Genomic DNA, 23,225 nt, shown 5'->3' on the forward strand with positions numbered 1-23,225 from the left:
TATCTAAATCTGCCTAATAAGCCGTTGGGGTGTGGGGGGATCTAAAGTCTGCTCATGGGTAATTAGAGATAAAAACCAAACAGACAACAAAATTCGATCTTCCTTAGGTCCATGAAGTTCCCCATTCCTGTTCCAACAGTAAGCTAGGGTTTACTTCAGGTTTCTGTCCGTGAAACCTAGGAAAGCAAGCTGGGAAATCCAGACTTTGGCTACTCTGTGCCTAACCTGAGTTTACAACAAAATTTTGCATTAAGCCAAAGCATCATTTATTTCTTTTGTGAAAATATACAAACAACAGGTTTTCTACAAGTGCCTGAAGTAAGTTACAGCTATTGTAAACATATTTTTATTAAAAGAATAAAGTGCCCATGAGCAAAATAATGAGGTATTCTATGGACTTTCCAAAGCTGAATCACTTATTCTGCTGCAAACTACGAAGCAAAAACTCCATCATAGGTTTTATGACTGTACAGTGCCTGATAACAAATTACTAAGAGAATATACAGTATTGCCCTTAAGTGTGGAATGCATAGATTACACACTTCCAACAGTGTCACGGGCTACACTGACTTGACTCACATACCCAAAAAGTAGTATGTAAATACATTTTGTTAAAGTAAAAGACAAGATTTTTCAAAGTCCACATTGCTAGGTGCAGAGACAGAAGTTTTAGAAAGCAAATGTCACTTCACTGCTGCAAAGAAAGATCTGGAAAGTTGAGAAGCAACTAGAACTAAAACAAATGAATACCCTAACGTTGGTTACTTAATTTCATCCTTTTTACATGTACACATTCAACAGGTTTTAATGTATATCATTGCACTCTGTATTTTCTGCAAGATTCAAAGTAGAAAAGTGCAGAAGGCAGCCCAGCTTTTTATGAAGATAGAACCATTGAGAATGTGCAACAATGTGTTTACATGCAAATCTGGCCTGAGTTTCCATGTTTCTTGTGTTTAGAAGAGTGAAAGAGAAACAATCAAGCCAACAGTAATACAGAAAGAACTGGTGAGTTTGTTTCGTTTTGGGTTGTTTTTTTTTAATTAAATAAATATAAAAGTGCATTCATCTTTCTCAATCCAAACCACATATTTAACGTTTTATAAAACAAAATTATTAGACAGGTTGTTACTTTTAAATCATGCTAAAATGAATAGACAGAAATTTCAAAAGTAGTTTTCAAGTTTTCACTTAATATGGGCAAACAGACCAGTTATAATCTCTGAAATACTGATATACACAGTATTTCAGCACTGCTGTTACAGTATCTACTAGCTTATTACACTGACAGTGGTAGAAAAAAATCTACTCCAACTCCCTCCAAAATTTGTTTAAATATTCATCTCAGATGGCTATCAGGTATTTAGAAATTTCTAAGTGACACTGTTCCATTACAAAAAACATAATTACTAAAAAAAAAAAAGTCCCTTATTAATGTATATGAATGTTGCAATTTTCAATAGGTACCAGCCATACTGAACATTATAACATTTTGCAGCTACATAGCATTAGGTAAATAGTTGAGATTTCTACAAAGTTGATGTTAACTGTAATTTTGAGTATTCTCAGAAGCAGATTAAAAAAATATTTTTAAATATATGCAACATGCTGATATTATTTTAGTACTACATTTACATGAAAAAAACCAATTGATGTACTAGCTACTACCTTGACATCCTGCCACTAAGCTATACAAATTGCACGATCTTACCTGCTCGTCTGGGACCTATATGATGAGTCAATGTCATAGAAGATGATCTTTGTTTTGGTATTGTCAGCAAGTTTGCCCCAAAAGACCCATTTGAATGAGATCCTTGGCTGAAAATAAAACAGTAAGAATTTTTTTTCTTTCCTACCTTGTCTTCCATTTTTATTAAACAAAATGCTTATAAAATGGCCAGACTGATCTGCTACAGGTCCACTACCATTGAAGAAAAAGAGAATACTAGAAAGAAGTCTAATTCAAGATCAGGTAGACACTATGTGTCAATTATACGGAATAAAAAAAGCTGGGTACTAGGTGAAAGCAACAGAAAACTTTATGTAGTCCTAAAATGACACAATAAGCATATTCAGGCCACATGCCATAGGTTTTACTTTCTAACATGTTATTTACTTTTCTCTAAGGTTTTAACAAAGCAGGCTGTTTTCTAACAGATATGAGAACATTTAAAAGATTGGCTACTTTGGAAATACCATGACAATCTTACACAGCCATGGCTTGCTTTTCAAATCAATTTTTGCATATTTAATTAATAATTGTTATTTACTATCACCTTAAAACTAAAGCTGTTTTTGACAAAGTCATATTGTACTTCTGTAGCTAAATCATTAAACTCGATTGTTGAATTATGCCATCTGCTGTTCTAGGTATGAAACTGCATGCCAAAATTCCAAGTACATATTTCCTTTAGTAAACAAAAATGCGATATGCGATTAGAAATAACTGTATACATGTACTTTAAAGTGAAAATATTTTATATAAAACTAATTATTTCATTTCAGTATAGGAAAACAGTATTTACCACAACAGATTTAATCTCATTTAATCAGATTTCAACCAAAAGTCAAATACAGAAATAATACTTGATCTCCCATAATTTGTTTAAATATATAAATATAAAAAATAAGTTAAAGAATAAACACAGATTTATTCTTCTGAAGTCTGATGCTGACATGTTAATCAACTTTAAAAAGTGTTTGGGTTGACAACTAGGATAGATTGAACTTTTCACTATTTGTACACTGTTTAGCTAGCATAGCTTACATGTATTCTTTTAAAGCACATAAAAACGCTGCAACAGTGTAGGAAGACTATATATTAAGCAAAGTCAGTTCCGTGTTTGTCTGAAAAACCAAATCAAGAATTTGCACGCAAATAGAACAGCAGCTCTCAAGAGTTGCTTTTGAACACTGTCTGGATGGATAGAAAAAAATTCTGGAGCATTAAATCAAATTTTGTAGCAATATTAATTTATTACACACCCCTATGTAATATCTTATCTTTCTCAACTCAGATAGAATCCAGTTGAAAGCAGTCTTTGTATGTAAAATAATATTTTGATTTTTGATAAGCTTTCCTCCTAGCAAACAGTTTGCTGTTTCACTCTCCTTTTTTTACTATTAGCCTGTTCCTCCTTACTTCTCTTCTAACATTCACTGGGTCTTTCATTGGGCTGAATCAGCTCCCCAAGGCAGGAAAAACTGTCTTTTTTTATTGTTGTTATTTTTCTGACAAGTTAAGGGGCTGACTCAAGAGCCAGAGCCAATGGCACAAAGTACTCTAGGAATGCAGGACTGCCTCTTTTGGCAGCAGGAACAGCTATGCCAGTTCAGCTACGTCATCTAACCTTATCTGTAAGGTAAGCACCCACGGGGGATTTTGAGATGATTATGTGTTAGAAGTTAAAGAGAACCTGATAAGAACGATCACTGGAAGATGTAAGGAGACGGGGACAGTGTAAGTGTTGGCAAGAACTCTGAAGGCCAGGGCACAAACCACAAAAAAGTGAACACATATTCTAGGGCTGTATGGGGGTGGACAGGAGCAGGGCAGGGGAACGTGACTAACTAGGAGTGCTAGTCATCAGGGTCAAGAGATAATTTAAAAGTGATGTGGTATGAGGAAAAGCATTTTCTGTATTGCTACTTTTAATCGGGTGAGCTTCAGTAGGTTCTTTGGTTGGTAGGAGCTGTAAGGAAACCCTCTGTAAATGTACACTGTGTCTGCACCAGAAGTGCTGAGCTTCAAACTTAAGTCCCACGATTTGTAAGTTTAAAGCAAGTTCTCTGGTCTTTGGTTATTGCTGGTGGATATAACTGGGGAGATTCTTTCAAATGCTGATAACCAAATCAGCATGAAAATACAATCTTTATTACTACTGCCACTACTAGCATCTTCAATTATATTTTATACACAAACCACAATTAAGTTTTGCTATGCAAAAACTTGAAAAGCATATTTTATTCGAGGGGAAACCCAAATTATTTAAATGGTTCACTTTAAAATTAAATATAATATTGATAAATAAATTCTTGGATATGTGTATATAAACTTTCATCCACCACTAGTAATTATCAGTTATAAGCATAACTCATGTTTTCTTTAAAAAGAATGCATCTATCATACTTGCCTTATGACCTATATAAAACCATTAAAGTCTTAAGAGATACCAAGTATTAAAAAAAAAAAAAAAAGGCGCAAAACCACACACATTTTTAGGGATTGAAGCTGCAACACAATTTCAAACATCTGTTGTACTTTTCTTATAAGATATTGAGCAAAGCCATACACTTCTACATATTTAAATGAAAGTACATGTGTGAAGTTTCACTCATATACAACGTTAAACAAAAAGAAAAAAATAGTACATTTATTTTAATCCTAATTAAAAATGTAATCTTAATTCTGGAAATAAAAGCTTCATTTGCTCCATATTGACTAACAGGTAAAGAGATTACTTTCTTAATCTACCTTACTGCTTACTTGATGACCATAGGGATAATAAATGTTGCAATACACACAACAGTGGCTATCAGATGCAAGAAAGTTATATCATCTTTTTAATTAGAAAACAAATTTTGGGGTATGTGGAAGTTGGAAAGTGACACATATTTTAAGCAATAAGGAGAAGGAGGAAGTCAGGAAAGGTTTAGAGGTTAAACTAGTTTGTTTTGCAATCATGTATGTTGGACTTTTTTTTTTTTTTTTTTTTTTTTCATTTCCTACTAAAACTGATATGCAGGCCTACTTATTATGACAGAGCATGCCATTCAACCTCAGAATGACCTGATTTCTACTTGAGATCACACAGAGTTACAAAGTATAGTATATAATTAACTTGAAACATTTTCCAGTTTATACTGGCAGAATTTGGAGACTTAATTCACAAGATTTTACATTAAATACTTCTGCTGCCAAGTTCCAAAATTACAGACGTGAGCATTTTAGAAAGGTTACACTTATTATTACACTTAAAATGTGGTTAAGTGCTTACCTTGATGTGTTATATTCCTGATGAGATCTCTTGCTGTTACTCCGTTCCCATCTAGAAGATGTTGATTCTATAGGTGGAATGCCAGAAACTCCTGAAGATCGTCTCAGCTGTGGTGTTGGCAGGCTATTCCTGCTACTTAATCCCTGTTGAGTAATTTAACCATGGTTACAGTCTATATAATTAAAAACAGACATTCAAGTTTTATTTATTGTTTGTGAAGACTATTTATTGTTAATTTTTTATAGTGAAATAGTAAGTATGACATCTTATATTCACTCTTATTGCTCAAGAAAATAAAAAAGATGCAATCAAATTATTTTGCTTACCAGGAATAATTATTTTTCATATCTCTTCTTTTGTTTCCCCAAATTAAAATTTGTAAAGACACTTGTACTCTGAAATCCATGTGGTCCAACAATTACTCTTCAGAGCTTTTAAAAACTGAGATCTTTTAGAGACAGTCAGTTGCTGTAGGATTATGGACTCTTTTCCTGCACAGCCCAATCATACAACTACACCATCAGCTCTCCAGCTCTCAGAATAGCCTGAGATTTTGGTAACTCAGATGCTAAATATTGACAGTGAGAGTATTGTGGAATGTATGGAACGGGTGATGCACAATGCACAGGTCAGTTCTGGTCTGTCAAGACTCCCTCTCTGCTTCCATACCAGCCCCACAGCACCTGGGAAGCTCCTGGGCACTTCACCACTCCCAGCCTGGAAGCTGTGTTAGTTTAGGCATGCTGCAGCCCAAACCCTGGGAATCACCATTGTACTTGAACGCAAAGCCCTCCACAAAGCAGGGCAACAGCACTCAAACAGACCTGTGTGGAAATAACTCAGGACTTATTAGCTCTGCCTTACCGAAATATCCCCGGAAAGCGTATCCATGTTTACACAGCAGCTAGTAGAACCTAACTAATAGAAAGGATAGGATCACTGAACCAAAACTGCAAAGCCAGCTCTGGCATATCTGCATCCATTGGATGGATAACCTATACACTGTGTTTTAAACAAATTAAAAATATCTCTCTCTGCATTCAGTCCACAATCCACTTGTTAATTCATCCCTAGATTTGGCCATTCAGTGGAGGGAGGGAGTGGGTGGGGAGTGAAGATTCTTCTGCATAATACAGATGTGTGTAATCAGACCTTGCAAAGTAAAAAGGATGCCAGGAAAAAATGTTTAAAACAAAAAAACCAAAGCAATATTTGCAGTATTGAGTAAGGTCTGCAGGGTCATGTATGAGGCCAGGTGACCCCTGGATGCTACCACTTCAAAAGTCTGGCAGAAATAATGACTTTGCAATTTTAAGCTTTATCGGGTGGTCAAAGATCATATTTAACTCACAAAGCTATTACATATTTCAAAAAAATGAAACAGCATTGACACAAAAGAGTATAATCTCTTACGCTGAAAAATCAGACTGCTTTGAGTCCTTGATATGGGATATACCTTGACTCTGTTTGCTTTGCTGCAAAGCTGTAGTCACAGCCAGAAAGGTGGAACTGGACAGGCAGAATAAGACCATCACATCACCCACAGAAACATGCAGCAGTCCTTAACCAGCCCCTACCAGAAAGAGAACTGGAGGAGCATATTCCATGTGCAATCATACAGTGGTAGTGCTCTCAGGCTAGAATGGACTTCTCTGTCAGTGGACCACATCAATCCAACTTGCATGCTCTCTGCAACATGGGGAGCACAGCTGAAAATCCCCAACATTGGAGGAGAAAGGTCCACTCCGTGAAACAAGTGCATTGCTAGCACAGTATGGGAAGAAAGCCCCAGCTACTGCGCTTACTTTTTCTTCTGCCTGGCTACTCTAAGAACAAGGGAACACTGGGGATATGACAAATCTCCAGAACTCTCCCCTGCTAGATAAAGAAGTAGAGAAAAAACAAAACATGGGTAGCAAAGGACTAAGGAACTCCAGATCACCCTATGCTAGCAAAGTCACTGGTAATCACTATACAAAGGGGAAAAGTTGCTCTGGAAACGAAATTTAGACCATGCCAGAAATCAAAGCTATTATGAAAAGACTTTCAGTTACCAGCAATAACAAGGCCAGAAGACAAGGGATGTGGGTACTCAAGCGCTTGCCTAGACAACTTTTACCTGCCTGAAGTGTGAAAACTGTTAAAATCATGACTGTTGATAACACCAGAAATCCACCAATCTGGCAAGCAGTCTACTATCATACGCTAGGAAATCTGGGGACAGTTCTGTCATGATGGAGTGAAAAGTCTTTCTATTGCAGAGCAGCCCTGAGATGTTTTTTGTCTAAGATTTCCTTTTTCTTTTTTAGGAATTTAAAGAGACTGATCAGTAACTGGGCAGTTTACACTTTCCAAGCTGTCGACTACCAAGAAACTCAGAGTGAAGAGTTAGTATTAGATAACCAGTTATTGCTAGCCTAAGGTCTGAAGCCCAGTTTCAGCTACTTTCTTTTCCTTGGTTTTTTTTTTGTTTGTTTGTTTGGGTTTGTTTGTTTGGTTGGTTGGTTTGGGTTTTTTTGTTTGTTTTGTTGTTGTTGTTGTTTGTTTGTTTGTTTTTTGTTTTTCTACCAAAGAGAACAGGCATTTCCCCATCAGAAGTGAAAAAAATTATAACTGAAGGTACTTTGGAAGCCAGTCGGGGAAGAGAAATAAAGTTGTACATAATCCTCAGGAAAGAAACAACTTGTTTGATATACAGAGGACACCTTTCATATTCCAAGTCAGGGAAAGAGAGAAGAGAACCTTTCAATATAATCTGCAAGATCGCATTTTGAAGAAATACTTTCTTATGATTTTCTTTGGTGTGTCATAATCTGGAGTTTGTGCTGACTTACCTGTTTTTTGAAAGAAAGATATATCATTTTCTTTCTTACAGTAACATACATAGTGGTAGATCTTTTGGCTTACCCCTAAACATATACCAAAGTCAAACATTCATTGAATGATAGTGACAAGCACTATTTTATCCACCAGGTAAATTAATACACAGAAAACCCCCGAACTTAAAGGAAGAGTTACTTTTAAGAAGGAGAAAATGAGAATAGCTGTGAAAAAAACCATAATCTTTCAATCTTACATAATCTTGATAATCAGTCTTCAGCAATGAATATTTTTCATTTCAAACAATTCTGACTAAGTTACATTTTCAAGTTCACATAAATTATATTTTTCACATTGGTATACCAATCCTTAGCCGTTTTCAAAAAAATGCGCAAAGAAAAACATACGCTGAATGATTATGATCCCTACCCAACTGATTTCTGCAGATATCCATGTGACATTCCAAGGAATTTCATACTGCAATGATCCTGCAGGATCTTCCACAGAGTAATCTGCAGACACTGAGCTCTTCCCCAAAAGCATTTGTCTTGACATCCCAGCAGACATTTCACAGGCTGAATCTGGCTCAAGACAGTTTATCTGGCTCCAAAATACTAAGCCAACAAATTGATCTATTTGGGCCAAGCTGCCCACTGCCTGGATATGGAAGCAACTGCAGGGCAGGGATGTCCCAGACCAGCCTCCACAATAAATAGCCTCGAGCTGTCAATACTGGGCTGCCCTAAAATTATTAGCTCTGGTGCACTGCAGCTGAGTTTCTATATTTGAATGTTTTTCCACCATGTTCCTTAACATGTCATATCACAACAACATTGTCGCTTTCACTTATTTACGCTAGATAACAGAGAAGTGATGGTAGATTTACAAACTGGTCCCACAACGTGATGTGCTGCATAGAAGAGATTTTTTCCTTTTACATAGCTGATTTGCTTCTGTCTGATGGCTAGTTTGAAGTTCACAAGAGAAAATTTCTTTGGGAAAAAAAGTCAATGAAAAAGCCACACTGACAGTAATTATTAGATCAAGAATGTGGGAGAATCAAGACCAGCCCTGTTTGTGCCATATCATGAGAATATAACACCTTCATTTTATATTTGCTTTTAGTTTTTTTAATCCTGCGTTTATTTCAAGGAATCATGTGTTCAGAGTGCAGACCAGTGCTTTCACCTGTCTATCCATCAACCACTTCAATTTGCATTTTGGTACACATCTACATTTCATTCAGTATGTTTTCACAGCTGCTCTCTTTTGACCTTAAACATAGTTCACAGGTACTCAGTAAGGAAGCCACTATCCATACAGGAGCATTCTTTCCAGATAGATTTTTCCTTGATAATTTTTTTTTTAAATTGCAACACACACATGAATGAAAATTAAAGTCATTTGACCTTGAGCAGTTTTCGATCTCCTTTTTCAGCAGGATCCTCTACTTCAGGATGGGGGAAGAAACCAGGAAATGGTGTGAACGGACTAGCCTTTGGCCTGCATGTGCCTGAGAAAGCACCAATCAAACTATTAATGCTTCGAAGGGAAGAAATCACTTGTGGTGGAAGGGATGGGTCAGTCAGGAGGTCTGTTAGCATGCTCCGAGCCTCATTTAGTACTGAGAGATCAACTCCATTTCCACTGCCAGCATTCTAGAATAGATGGAAATGTTGCAAACTATTAACATGCCAAAATGTTTCACAGTATTCTAAGTTTCAAATAAGCATCTTATCCATTGCAAGTTTAAATAAGAAATTTTAAAAAAAATCAATGCTGTGTATTTTTCTTTCTTTTAAAGAAAATATATACATATAGACATGTTCAGACACCAATTTTTGCTGTTTTTTTCACACAATAAAAAATATTTCAGAATTCAACATTAGCTTTCAGTTTATTTTTCTCTATTTAAAATAAAGATGTTGTGCCTATTTTTTTGTCTCAGTTTTTCATTACTTTGTCTCAGAATTAAACTTAGTATTCTATCTCTTCCAATAACATCAACAGAAATTTTGGTGGCCAAACTGTTATAAGCCCCTTTTAGAGGTGCAGTTTCCATAGCCTCATTGCTTTTATTAACCCTGATTCTACTGAACCAAATCCTAACAATTCTGTCAAAAAAGTTATTAGTTTTTATTTGGCATAATTCTTGGAAAAGGAACATCTAATCAGCCATAGCTGATTAGATACCACTGCTGATACAAGAGAAAGGGGGAGAAACAAGCAACCAAGAAAAAAGGTGAGAACCTGTGTCCTGGTTTCAACTGGGATAGAGTTAATTGTCTTCCTAGTAGCTGGTACAGTGCTGTGTTTTGAGTTCAGTATGCAAGAATGTTGATAACACTGATGTTTGCAGTTGTTGCTCAGTAGTGTTTAGACTAAAGTCAAGGATTTTTCAGCTTCTCATGCCCAGCCAGCGAGAAAGCTGGAGGGGCACAAGAAGTTGGCACAGGACACAGCCAGGGCACCTGACCCAAACTGGCCAACGGGGTATTCCACACCATGGGACGTCACATCCAGTATATACACTGGGGGGAGTGGGGGCGGGGGATCACCGCCTATAGACTAACTGGGTGTTGATCGGTGGGTGGTGAGCAATTGCACTGCACATCATTTGTACATTCCAATCCTTTTATTATTGCTGTTGTCATTTTATTAGTGTTATCATTATTATCAGTTTCTTCTTTCCTGTTCTATTAAACCATTCTTATCTCAACCCACAAGTTTTACTTCTTTTCTGGATTTTCTCCTCCATCCCACTGGGTGGGGGGAGAGTGAGTGAACAGCTGCATGGTGCTTAGTTGCTGACTGGGGTTAAACCATGACAACCTGGTAGACCTAAGTTTGGTGACATTGCTGGGGAATCTCTCCCTAACCTTATGCTACTGGATATTTAAAAAAACCCACTGCCATCTTAGCTAGGTTTGAGACTGTTCTCATGTACACCACAGAAAGTAGATCCGTGTCAGCTTGGTCAGAACTGCTAAATACCAAGCATCTGCCACATAGAGCTAGAATGTACTAGAACAGCTTAGGTAAATAAAACATCAACAGAAAAATTGAAATCTGACAGTTTACAGTAAACTCTTTTCTCAATCACATTTCACAAAAGAATAATTAGATTCATAATACACTGACCTGGTAATAGGGCTTGTACCATTGCTTCAAATCCCAATCCCAAAGTATCATCTGTAAAGAAAAAAAAGAGTAATAGGTGATATGCTAATACTGAAAAACAACAATGGAATAAATCTTGATTATGTGATGTAATATAAAAAGCTTCTCCCTTCATCTTTTTATATGTAACAGACCATTTTCTCAGTTAATGCTACCCCAGTAAAAGAAAGAGTAAAGAAGAGTTCAAAAAAATTGCACACAACAGAGATATCTTGACGACAGAACAATTACATGGTCTTATTTCAATATTTCTGGATTTTATGAATCAATTAACATGTGCACTAAATTAGGTGGTGACAGTGTTTTCCTGCTTCTACTCACTTCAACTTATAAAAGCAAATCTATCCTTAAACCTCCAATATATTTTATAATTTCTTTCTTTCCAGAACCATTCAAACAGTAGCAATTTTGTAAATACAGTGCAGAAAGCACTACGTTAACATAATTTATTTTTTAAAAAGGCAAAAAGCTCCCCAATATCTCATGTTAAAAATCGCTAATTTTAAAAGCATTTTGTTTTGCAGGAGTTTTTGTTAGGTTTTACTTGAATATGGTTACAAATCTACGTGTTCTGAATAACTTCACAAAACCCACCAAACCCACAAAAGAACGTCAGCAACACAATCTGAAGATATTATCAGCTTCAAGTACGTCAACAGCACTCACTTAATTTTTCTTCTATACTGACAAAAAATAAAAACAACATACAAGAAATGAAATTCAGATGTCTGTCTGGTTTCAAAAGTGCTCAGTCGTCGTGACTTCTTGACAGGTTCTAATTGTTTTCTGATAAATGAATTCATTTGCACAACATGCATTCACAAATTAAATATAAAGATAAGCCTTTTTTTCCTCTTCTCCATAGCTACAGAGCACAAATCAAGTGCCAGTACCCCACTTGGTAGTTCATATTCTGCAGTCCTGTAAGCTTCTTCTACTTATTTTTATAGGTGACAACTATGTTTGGTTTTGTTCCTCTAAGTCCAACAGCTCTTTCATGGAGAAAACACAATGTTCCAGGCTGGCACTTGCCCAGCAGAAGGTGCAGAAAGTGTGAATAAAGAAACACAGGCTGACATGTCAGCAGTACCCAGGTAAGGGTGGCACTTAAAGGTTCTTTTTCTCTTCTGTTATCTTCATAGAGATACCATTAAACCATGTTTAAAGTTAATAGTTATGACATCCACTTGCTACCAAAAGTGAAGACATCTATCCTTAAGCATGTGCTTGAACTGGGAGTAAATTATGCTGTATTAGAAAGTCATATTGTGTAAAGCAAGCAGATCTAAATCAAGAATTAAAAATTTAAGAATTTGAGGTTTTTAGGTTTTTAAGTGATTAATCTAGCTACCATCTCCTTTTTTTTAAAAAAAAACCCAAACAACAAAACAAAACTAAGCATATGAGGTAACTGTTAGCCTGTCAGTGCAAAGCATTAAGATAATGACCAACATTATCTGGCCATACCCATTTTGTATGATGCATTTGGTTTTAGCATAATCATTGCAAAGATGAAGGGGGGTTTCTTCTATAACAAACTAGAATGAGTAGTCTGTCTGGGCAGGTTGGTTTTTTTTGTTTTTCTTCATTCTCAGGTTTCTCATTCCTGGTTGACATTCATTTACTGTATCAAACATAGGTAAGTCTTTTGGTTTCATTTTGTCCTCCTAAGATCGGGCACAGAGACTGCATTAATCTGCCTCACTGAATTTTAACTCAACCAGCAACAAAGATTAGATGTCTGCATGAGTTGTTAGTTGTATGAACAACATTTGATACTAATGGTCCACGAATTTACATCAGCTTGCTTACAATCTTGCAGCCTCCATTAGGGGACATAAAAGAGGTTTCCCTTCCCCCAGCTCTTCTAATATTTTATTTTTCTTTTAAATATGTGGTATGTTAGCTAATTTTATTTATTTGTCATAAATGAGATCTTAAATAAAATACCTATGCTCTTGTTAACTCCAGAACATTTCTGTACCAAACCTTTAACTGCAACCTGCTTTTACTGATGCAACCTCCTTTATTTATCCTTTAAGCAATTGGGAGCTTTGTGTACATGTCTGTACACACACGTGCACTCACATAAGCTATACTGTTATAATTTTGGGGGTCAATCTATACAACTAAAAAAGTTCAAAACCTTCCTTTTAGCTTTAGCCCTGCTATAGTAAAGAAATAGGCTCAGAGCTGTAGAGGCAGAAAATATTCGTTGGAAAGTGTTACTGCTATATCCTGTGTCCCACACTCACCCAGTACACACAAGGTAAAATAATGTGCACAGCTCATGCAAAATCTACTTCCAATGCAAATAATGGTTTGATATTTTAAATGGCAGGGCACCAATTTATACACAATTTTATTTAAATGAAAAAAATTCACAGCTTGGATTCCTGATTGAAAATTTTCTGTTGTCCTTTAAACCAGAAGATTTAAGCTTCCCAATGGACACTAATCTTACAGCAAAGAAATTAAAACAGTTTTGAAATAAACAGAACAAGTTTACCTGTATGTTGCCAACAGATTATTTTTTAAATGGACTATACATCACCGTTAATTAGAAGGCGTATCTCCTGAGAGAAGACAGGTATAGTATATTAACACAGCTAGCAGGCTACCACAGTCTATATTAGCTGTAAAATTTTCAGGGCTCATTCCATGTGCCACATACTGAAGTAATTAAAATGAGCTGATTAAAATTTTGGGCATAAAGTAGCAATCTCTTCTACTAAGCACAATGGAAAAAATGCAGATCACTATACAATGAATATTTTTCTATGGTAAATACAACTTGGTACATCTCTACACTAATCGAATCCTTACAGGTTAATAATGAAAGGGGGGTTATTACCTTTTACACACCACAAGATGGCACTCAAATCCAGTGAGCCTCACCCACAAAGAGAATTTCGGGCGAAAGGAACAGAAACCGGCAGCATATTTCTTAACAGACCTTCTGTAGAATTGAAATTATTTGAGGGACAAGGGGGTGTGTGAGTGTGTGTGTGACAGTTTTAAAGGTTAAGAGCTGATAAATTCAGCTTCTGTACAAAAACTTCTATGTTTAAAAGAATTTACTCCTTACCATTCTATTCAGAAACTACCTGTAAGGAAACTGTACTTCGTTTCTTACTACCTACCAGACTCAGTTTAATTAGCCTACCTCCATGCCTTGCAAGTTAAATTTGGAATACTAAAAAAGCAGCATTTTTGGCACTATTTTTGTTGAGGGTTTGGCAGTCAAAGCTTTAATTAATTACTGTGGATCATCAACAAAAGTTACAAAGTATTCCCAGAGTTGCATTAGCCTTACAACAGGAGTAAAAAGGATACTGTTTAGTTTGACTTAATGTGAACAGACCTTAAAATAGGTCTTAGGCAGAGCCTCAGCAATTTTTGATTTTGCAACCGTAAGACTTGTTGCAGAAAGATCTGTACTCTGTAATACTAGGGTTTTGTAATCCATTGCACATAACATTCTTCCTCACCTCCTCCAGCAAGAAACACCTGGTCTAGGAGGGACTTGAGTCGTAAAAGTTCCAAGCTACAGCTTAAACCTCTGCTTAGCAACTCAAACACTTTGGCTTTTGAGCATCCATTGTCAGTGCCAACATCACAACAATCACACATCTGGGAGCTCCTCTGAAAATAAAACTGCAGTGGGCTCTGATATTGCAGATGAACTTCTGAAAGGTGAGAAATGTATAGCCCTCGCCCCATAACCATGTTTACCAAATTACCAGTCAGCTTGGAAGAGAAGTTCTCATATCAGCCTTTAACCCCAGAGTCTCCCAGACCATCCAAAGAGCAGTGATCACACTTCCCTGGTTTTATATAATTGCTTGTCAAGCTGATCAGGTTTTTGAAAGGCAGTTAATAAAAACCAAAACAAAAACCCATGCATAACACAGTACCATGCCTTGTTCTTTAACAGTCAAGGACTGTATTATATTTAACTATAATAATGGAATCTATTTAGCCTATGAAATAAATTTCAATGCAGTTAAAAGAAGACAAGCCAGCTTACAAAAACCCTTTAAGTAGAAGTGACCTTTTCCAATGGTTGCCATCAGCCAGTGATGGGCTTAGGTCAAACTGAAACATGTCACTCAAACCAGGCTAAGAGTATTAACAGAGGGAATTTACATCAGTGGAAATACATTTTTTTAAAGGCTAAAGCTCAACAGATTCTCCACAGAGTTGCTATTCTGAAGAATGAACACTATATTCAGTTCTATGGATGTTTAGTCAAATTTAAGGAGATTTTAAATACATATCACTTCCTGGAAATACAAAGGAAAATTGTCGGTAGGCATCAGCTATTACCCTTTGTTTATATTTTCTCAAAAATGAAAACAGTTTTTCCACATACTCCAGAGGAATTGCCATGCAATTTGAACACAAGAATTTTAGAATCAACTTACCTGACACTATTTGTAAACCCCCTGTTCACTGCAGGGGTGGGGAGGTGCAGGGAGGGCAAAGGCCCAGATTGTTGAATATCACAACCCAAATTACCAAATTGCTTTGGTAAGAATTACCAACCAGAATTGCCAAAACTTAAGGATGGCACTTTTGCAAAGCACACACTGTCAGCAACATCAGAAACATTTGTGAAAAAACATACACAAGGTAACAGTAATAACAGCCTTCCCTAATACAGCTTATAGTTCAAACAGCAACAGGAACAAGCAGTATTAATTTTTACAAAGAAAAAGGAAAGAAGTGCTCCTCTGAGAAGCTTATAGTCTAAATAAACTAAAACCAGATGAGAAATGGGAGAAGACAGTCAATGAAACCCAGCAGAGCTTCAGGGTTTTTTTCTTTTATTTTTAATGATTTTTCTATACAGAAAGTTATCTTTCCTATCACAGCGCAGCCAGTGTTTCCAGGGCCTGTAACAGATGTGTCTTTCAGAAGCAAGTTGATGCCACAGAGGGTGGAGTTCCTTTGGATCTTCTTTGCATGAGTGCCACAGCTCCATTTGGCTAAAGTCATGTTTGAGGAGTATTTTAAACTTCTAAAGGTTTAAGTGCAATAAAAGCCTATAGCTTTTACTTTTCTCAACTTAGAAACCACTAAAATTACTATAAAAGTACACTAAGCATTTCTAAACTTTTTTTTTTCTAAAACTTTAATGCTCAGCTCAAATTATACTTGGCTAAATAACTAAGTAATGATATTTTCAGAATAATTTAACTTACAAAATACAAAATCATATCATTTTAGCTACTTGAGAATTACTTGTGTTTATGTAAAGTTATATTAAGGACAATAGTCATGCAGAGATTTAAAATAGATGGCTACAAATGTTTCAGAGCTTAGAAATCTAAAAATCCATTTTAAAACTAGAATATAACTAATCCATATGCTCCATACCCTAAGTTGAAATGTTCACACCATCTAAGGCCATACACAACATTAAGACTTGTAACATTGCTGTTTGATTCCCTAAACCAGGTAAGTGGGAAGTTTTCGTTTCAGTGACGACACTATTCAGTAGATTCAGTGCGTGCTTTAATGCTTGTTAAGAAAACTTGTCCTATTTGACACCACCCATTCACATTCCACAGTCCAAAATTTTAATGGAGAAAAAATGAGTTTCTACTCCTGACCGAGTCTTTCATTGATCACACATAAAAGATTCCCAGTTGCTAGTAGCATCTGTTTGACACCATTAGGCATTAACTCCGTAAATAAGTATTTCCATAGCAACCAAGCATAGAATTAACTAAACAATGAAACCAACACCATAGCAACTTGATTCAGAAATCAACTCTGAAAAAAATCACCTCATTCAAAAGCAAAATTCTACAACCAGATGAGAAACTAATTTATTGTAAAATGTGAAAAAAGTTACATTACACATGCATTTCTTTTCATGACTGCCTTTCAAATAAGATTGATGTTAGATTCATGGCTTTTATTTCTAAATAAGTCTTTTGTAACAGCTTACAATCAGTTAACTTTTTAAACCTGTGTAATTTAATGATACAAAGCCAAACACAGCAGTACACGACCTAGAAGTCTTGTTTTATTTATTAGAATTTCCCCCCCCCTCTGTGTAGAAAAGGTAGATTTTGAAAAACAATATGTTATTAAGTAGTTAAGTTGTATTCAGTATGACAGTAAAGGTGATGCTACCAATGAATGACTCTGTCAAAGTAGAGGTAGCATTATTTAGATAACACAGACAACATTCTGTTGTGAAATCTTGCAAGCCAAAACACCATCCACTTCAGTAGGTTATTGTAATCAAAACAAAATGCAGCACTTGGGAAAGCATTCAATATGATACTTAAGGCATTTAGAGTCATGATGATATTTCTCCACCCACTAAACCTTCCCATGAAAATAAATGGGACAGGAAAAGACTAGGATATTTTTGGAATCCTAATACTTACCACTTCCTGACTCTATACAATTTATTTATCCAAGGTTGTAAAATGGCTAATAGTTTGTGAAGTCTGCAGATAGCCACAATCTTTGAACAGAAACTGAGTGTCCTTTCATGGTTCTGAGGTTTGAATACACGTACTGAAGGAAACTGTCATATCCCCTATCCTACCTAGATTCTGTTGTTGACTCTGCTGAACTCCTTCATAAAAGGCATTATCATCACTTTTTTAAGAAATCTAAAATCTTCCTTCAATGGCAAGAGACTTGCTTCTACTTAATTGCATTAGTAAATACTATTCTGTACATTAAATAGTACCTGCAACATACTTGGCTGGACACGTAAGAACAACACTGGAACATACAGGTATCTGGCCACCATAATGTTTTCACCAGACTCCACAGTATTTTGATCTTCCCTACAAATACAAATCTTCAACAAGAGTTGCACCTAAGTAAAATTTAACAAGTCACTTTAGAGTCTTCCAACATTTAGTTACTGTTTTCAGTAACATGGTCCTCAGCACAGATACAAAAACAGCAAAAAACTCCACTGTTATGCTAAAGTTTCAAATAAGCCTTCAGCAGGCTTATTCTTACAGTTAATATTACTCCCTGCAAGCGGAAATATTTTTTTTTTTGGTTGGGTTTTTGTTTCTTTTTTATGTGTTTGTTTCCTTTGTTTGTTTTTAAAAAGACATGCTACTTCTGCTTTTGTAACCAGGAATATCAGCAGGTCAGCTTCTACTTTGTCTGCTGTAGAAAGTTTTTCGTTCTCTTATTGCTTGTTATGTTTGCTCTGATCTTCCTTGTAATATTTTTTAAGACATTCAAATGTTTCAGAAAGGTTCTAAAAGGTGTTTTGTCTATCAAGGGAAAGAAGAGGTTTTTTTCTTCTTATGTAGGTAATGAAAAAAACTGGCTAAAACCACACTTAGGTCATTTCCTGTTCCTTCTAGGTTTTGTCAGGCTTGCACGTCAGAGTAAAGGCCAACGAGTAATTTATGGCAACTGGGGGAGGGCAGGCAGAGGAAAAAAGCCTGCTATGTGCAGATCCTTTAATTGCCCATTATAAGCATTTTCCTTTAGAGCATGTGGTTCTAATCACCATCAAAGAAAAGAAATAGTGCTAGGTAGATTACTGCTCTGATCCGGTACAGTTGCTTCGGTGTTCTGGCATTCTGTACTTCTTTTACTGTCATCCAAAACCTAAAACCATTTCTTAAAGTAGTGTTTATTTTACAAAAAGCAAAATCTAGAAATTGCTCCCAAAACATCCTTTTCACATTTACCTATTGGCATTATTTTACAATTGTACACAGTAAAAGTCTTTACTGCTGTGTTGACGCACTGCAAATGTATCGTGTTGGAACAGATGAGAGAGCAACCTTAAATTTTATCTTTCTGCAGTAGAAGAATGTGCACAAATCTTATGCTGAATCTTATTCTAATACCTTCTTAATGCAGTAACTAAAAACACTTACTAGAGATGAACACATTTCCCCCTCTATTGACTTAAATTTTTTAATCAAGTAGTTTTTTCTACCGATTACACTAGAGATACAGGAATGAATCTCAGATCTTTTTCTTTTCAGCAAAGAGAAACTATTTCATAAGACCACAAGCGTTTTTTTCAGCACTGAGCTGAAGAAAAAGAGATACTGAATTTTTCACAAAGATTTTTATCACAACTTTCTCTTTAAAATCTCAAAAAAATACTTACATTTCTCCTCTCTACCCAAGTGCCCCTCTAAAACGAGCAGCACAAAATTAAGCTGTACAACTCTTAGCCAAAAATTAATATGAATATGAGAATGGTTCACATCAAAGTAATTAGACCAAATGATCTAGTCCAGTATCTTGCCACTTACAACAGCAGCCACCTCAAAATAAGAATATTCTTAAGTAAGCAGTACTAATTCTCAGAATATTCTTTCAGCCTCAGCAACACAGCTCAAGGAGCCATACATTGTATGCCTTTGTATATTACAAAGGTCAATAGATTCTTCACCTTTGCATCTCTCTGATCATCTTTTCAGAATCCACATAAACTTCTGACAGAACCAATATCATACACAAAGGCATTTAACAAGTTAAATACAGATTATTCAAAGTTCCCTTTCATTCTGAATCTGTCAACGCTGAATTCATACAGTGAGGAAGCAAACAATAAGCAACACTTTCATGCAGTCTACCCACTGAACAATTTGTTTTTGCAAAAGCTTATAGTTGTTCTCCAGCTAACTTCAGGCACAAGACAATTTTTTTCAGACTATGAGGCTGTATTTTCAAATCCCCCAGGTTATTTCATTCAGAGACACAGCACCTTCAGAGTAACAAAACCTCTAATTCGCTAAACACTGCCACTTTTTTATTTGATTGCATTAATTGTTTTCTTAAGGACTTTTATTTACAAAATTGCTACAAGGTACAAGCTTTACATAAATCAGTGTTGTTTTCTTTCAATAACTTGATGAGGACCCAAAAAGAAACATTACAGGGACTGAAGTTAGGGAAGTAAGCTGAAAGAAAACGGTCAAGAAGCCAAAGAAGTTGTTATGTCATAAAGGAATGCAAATATTGCTGCAGTGCTGTGGTTGGAAGTTTTACACAAGGATTGAACTAACTAAATTCTCAGTTGCTCCAGCTAAAGAATTAAAAGCAAAAATTTAAAAACAGATGAGGGAGTATAATTATGAGTCTGATTACAAGAGCAATTGTGTTAGCGAAAGTTAAATCGGTATTTAAAAAAAAATATCTTAATGGACAAGTTTCTGGTTGAAGTGCCAGGAAATGCAAGATAAATTCTCTCGGGGGAAAAAATATTGAAACTCTGAAGAATGTAACACAGATTGATGTCAGAAACAGAGAAGAAGAAGGGAATGCAAATTGCTGCATTCTACAGAAAGTGCCAATTTATTTTTCTCTAATGTATTCATGTTAAGTAGTACTTTAGTTGGCATCTTCGTAAGCAGTTGAGAAAAAACTCAAATGGCAGCAGATTTTAAAGAGCACTGAAAGTTTTTTTTCCATGTAGTCATGTTGTGATGCTGCTCTAAGTGAAAAAGAACGAACAATGATGCCTTCCCACTTGTTGTAACATTAGTTGATGACCAGATTAAATGAAACTACTTGGGAAGATCCACTTTGTCCCCCAAATGGCAAGTCTTGCATAGACAGCAGTTTATGTCATGCTTATCTTGCATGTGCAAAGTGAACAAAGGAATTGCCACTAGCAGTATGGGGAGGGCCACATAGACAGTTCCACCTTGCCGCACGATAAATTCATCCATGTAGGAAGAGAGTATGCAGACAGACACCTCTGGTAGTTGTTACCAGTTACTAATCTTGTTGTGGAAAAGTTCTCTAAGAAAAGATTGAGCGATGAACAAGCTCAGATTTCAAAGAGGGAAAAAGAATCCCCAACACCCTAAAACTCCAGAAGTCGTTGTGAAATGCTATGGGTTTTTTGTAACGTTTAATAGCATATCCTCCTGAAATTGATTCAATTTATGTAGATGTAAGCTGAATTTCACTCTGCTAATACAGTAGCTAAAGGTACACCTCCAGGAAAGAAAAATCATCTTTGTCCCACAATCAACATCTCCAAAACTACAGTTTCCTTTCTTCATTGGCCTTTTCAAAAATTATGTTCCATTCTGCTTTTCAAACTATCACAGGACTCTCCCACACTTGAAGACATAACTGTATAACCCACTATATGCAAAGGTAATGGAAATGGTATCCAAAAGCCTGTTTTCACTCCAGTGTTTTGACTTACTCTCTAAGCCACTTTGCTACCCTGTTCATAGAGCACAAGTTACAGTTATATGCAACATTCTTATTGCAATTGTTTCTGAATACAGCATATGAAATTCTAGCACAAAAGAGAATTTTGAAAAATAGTAAACTTGACTTATTCCTTATTCTAAGTAACCTACCAACTTTTGTTTCTATACTAGGTTTTCCTACCATTTTGAGGAGTGAAATTGATACCCCCCTCCTAAAAAAAAAAAAAAAAAAAAAAAAAAAAAAAAAAAAAAAAAAAATCAAACCTTGTGATATATCAGGTGGAGTTGATCTTAAAAATACCCAGACCCAACACCTTTTTTTTTTTTCTTTCATTTTGGTAGCATGACTTAGATGGAAAAACTAATATGAAAGAAGGAGGTCAAGATGGCTCATGTGTCTTCCAGTGACTGGAAGTCTAGTAAGAATAGCTCACCACCCTTTTCTATACAGGCAGAAAACTATTGGGAAGTTCTTTTAAACTGCAAGACATTTTTAGCAAAATCATCACAACAGTGAAAGTTACATAAATGCCTACAGAGAACAACATTGGCAATGAGAATATAATTTGCCATTTGGGACAAGTATTATTTACAATAAAGTTGCAGTGTAGCATGCCCAATAAATTAATCAAATATTATAAATGCGTGCAAAGTAACTTCTCCTTGGGGAAGACCACTAATTTTTTCATTTCTCAGCTTTTTTCCCCAATAGCCTTTAATGAGTTTGCTATGAAGTGTCTTTCAGACTATGTTTTCAAAATAGCTATTAATGAGATGAACCTAACAAAAACAAGTCTACACTCATGTGTGACTAATGCTATGTTCTTATCAACAAATTCAACTCTCCACTAGCATCTTCTAGAACTTGTATATGTTTTGATTTTTTTTTTAAAGCAGAAAAGGGGAAAATACCTAGAATTTAAAACTAACTAGCCATAGAAAAACTATGGGAAGCCAAGATACCCAGCAATATCTGACTAGAACAATACTGTCTCAATGAGGCAAGCAGAAAAACTTTTACAACACCTATCAGATCATTGTAATTGGCTATTCCATTTAAAAAAAAAAAAATCTCATAATCTTTATGAAATAGGCAAATAGTTGTATAGGGTTTTTGTTTGTTTGTTTGTTTTAAACTGAAAGCTCTACACCTTATGCTTTAAAAACAAAGGGTTTTTCCATTACAGGAATTATAGATTTCATTCTAAAATTAATAATTAATACATAGAACAAATATATTCTACAGCATTTAATTACAACATTGAAATGTAGCAATTAGAATTTTTTCTCTATTTGAGTAATTTTAATGTATCAGTTAACTTATGACATTCAAAATGTATATATTAATCAAATACCCTTGTAAAGCACATACAAACTAAACTAGGAGATAGACTGGCCAAAATAAATAACCAAATATTTAATCATGCCTGATCCAACACATGAAAGATAAGATTTTATTATAGTAACCTTCAAAGGAGTAAAATCTGTACGATGTGGTATAACAATCACAAGTTGTGTCTTGTACCACAGGACTAGAAACTAGCAGATATAACATCAGCTTTTAAACGTATCCAGAAGGTGAGGAAAGCGTCAGAGGAAAGGGACAAAAACTGGGAAAAAAGCCCAATGAACAAACCACAAAATTAATTTATAGATGCACCATTTAAATGAAACATTGATAAAAATCTGGTAGGATTTTCATACATGGATACCATGCCCAGCAAATCTACTGGACCCTTAGAAACAGACTGCACACACCAACAAAAGTGAACTAGTCAACCAGAGTACTTTGATTTAAAAACCAACCAAACAAAAAAACCCCAACCAACACCAACAAAATACTTTGACACGGTCTCCCCTTAATGCTCCTGATGAAATCACATTTACATGGGAAGAAAGGGATGGCTCTCCTCTGGATTAGCAATTTGTTAGAACACAGAAAGTAAAGAATAATAGTAGAAAGTTCACAAAAAGAAAAAAATTGCTAATAGAGACATCCTTAAAGATTCAAGCTGGGATCTATTTTCATCAACCCACT

At 35.6% G+C, this 23,225-nt stretch overlaps 1 protein-coding gene across 2 annotated transcripts in view; it reads right to left on the reverse strand.

Moving 5' to 3' along the window:
• The window catches only part of PDE3B (phosphodiesterase 3B), a 95,559-nt gene that overhangs the window by 16,495 nt on the left and 55,839 nt on the right, over positions 1 to 23,225 (reverse strand). For both annotated transcript variants that reach the window (XM_049819841.1, XM_049819842.1), the window contains exons 2-5: positions 10,959 to 11,009; positions 9,227 to 9,475; positions 4,998 to 5,140; positions 1,712 to 1,818 (exon numbers count right to left, since the gene is read on the reverse strand). In XM_049819841.1, coding sequence (XP_049675798.1) covers positions 1,712 to 1,818; positions 4,998 to 5,140; positions 9,227 to 9,475; positions 10,959 to 11,009 — 550 coding nt within the window. The remainder of the gene's footprint in view (positions 1 to 1,711; positions 1,819 to 4,997; positions 5,141 to 9,226; positions 9,476 to 10,958; positions 11,010 to 23,225) is intronic.

Source organism: Accipiter gentilis, chromosome 17 (genome assembly GCF_929443795.1).
Source record: "Accipiter gentilis chromosome 17, bAccGen1.1, whole genome shotgun sequence".
Lineage (NCBI taxonomy): Eukaryota > Metazoa > Chordata > Aves > Accipitriformes > Accipitridae > Astur > Astur gentilis.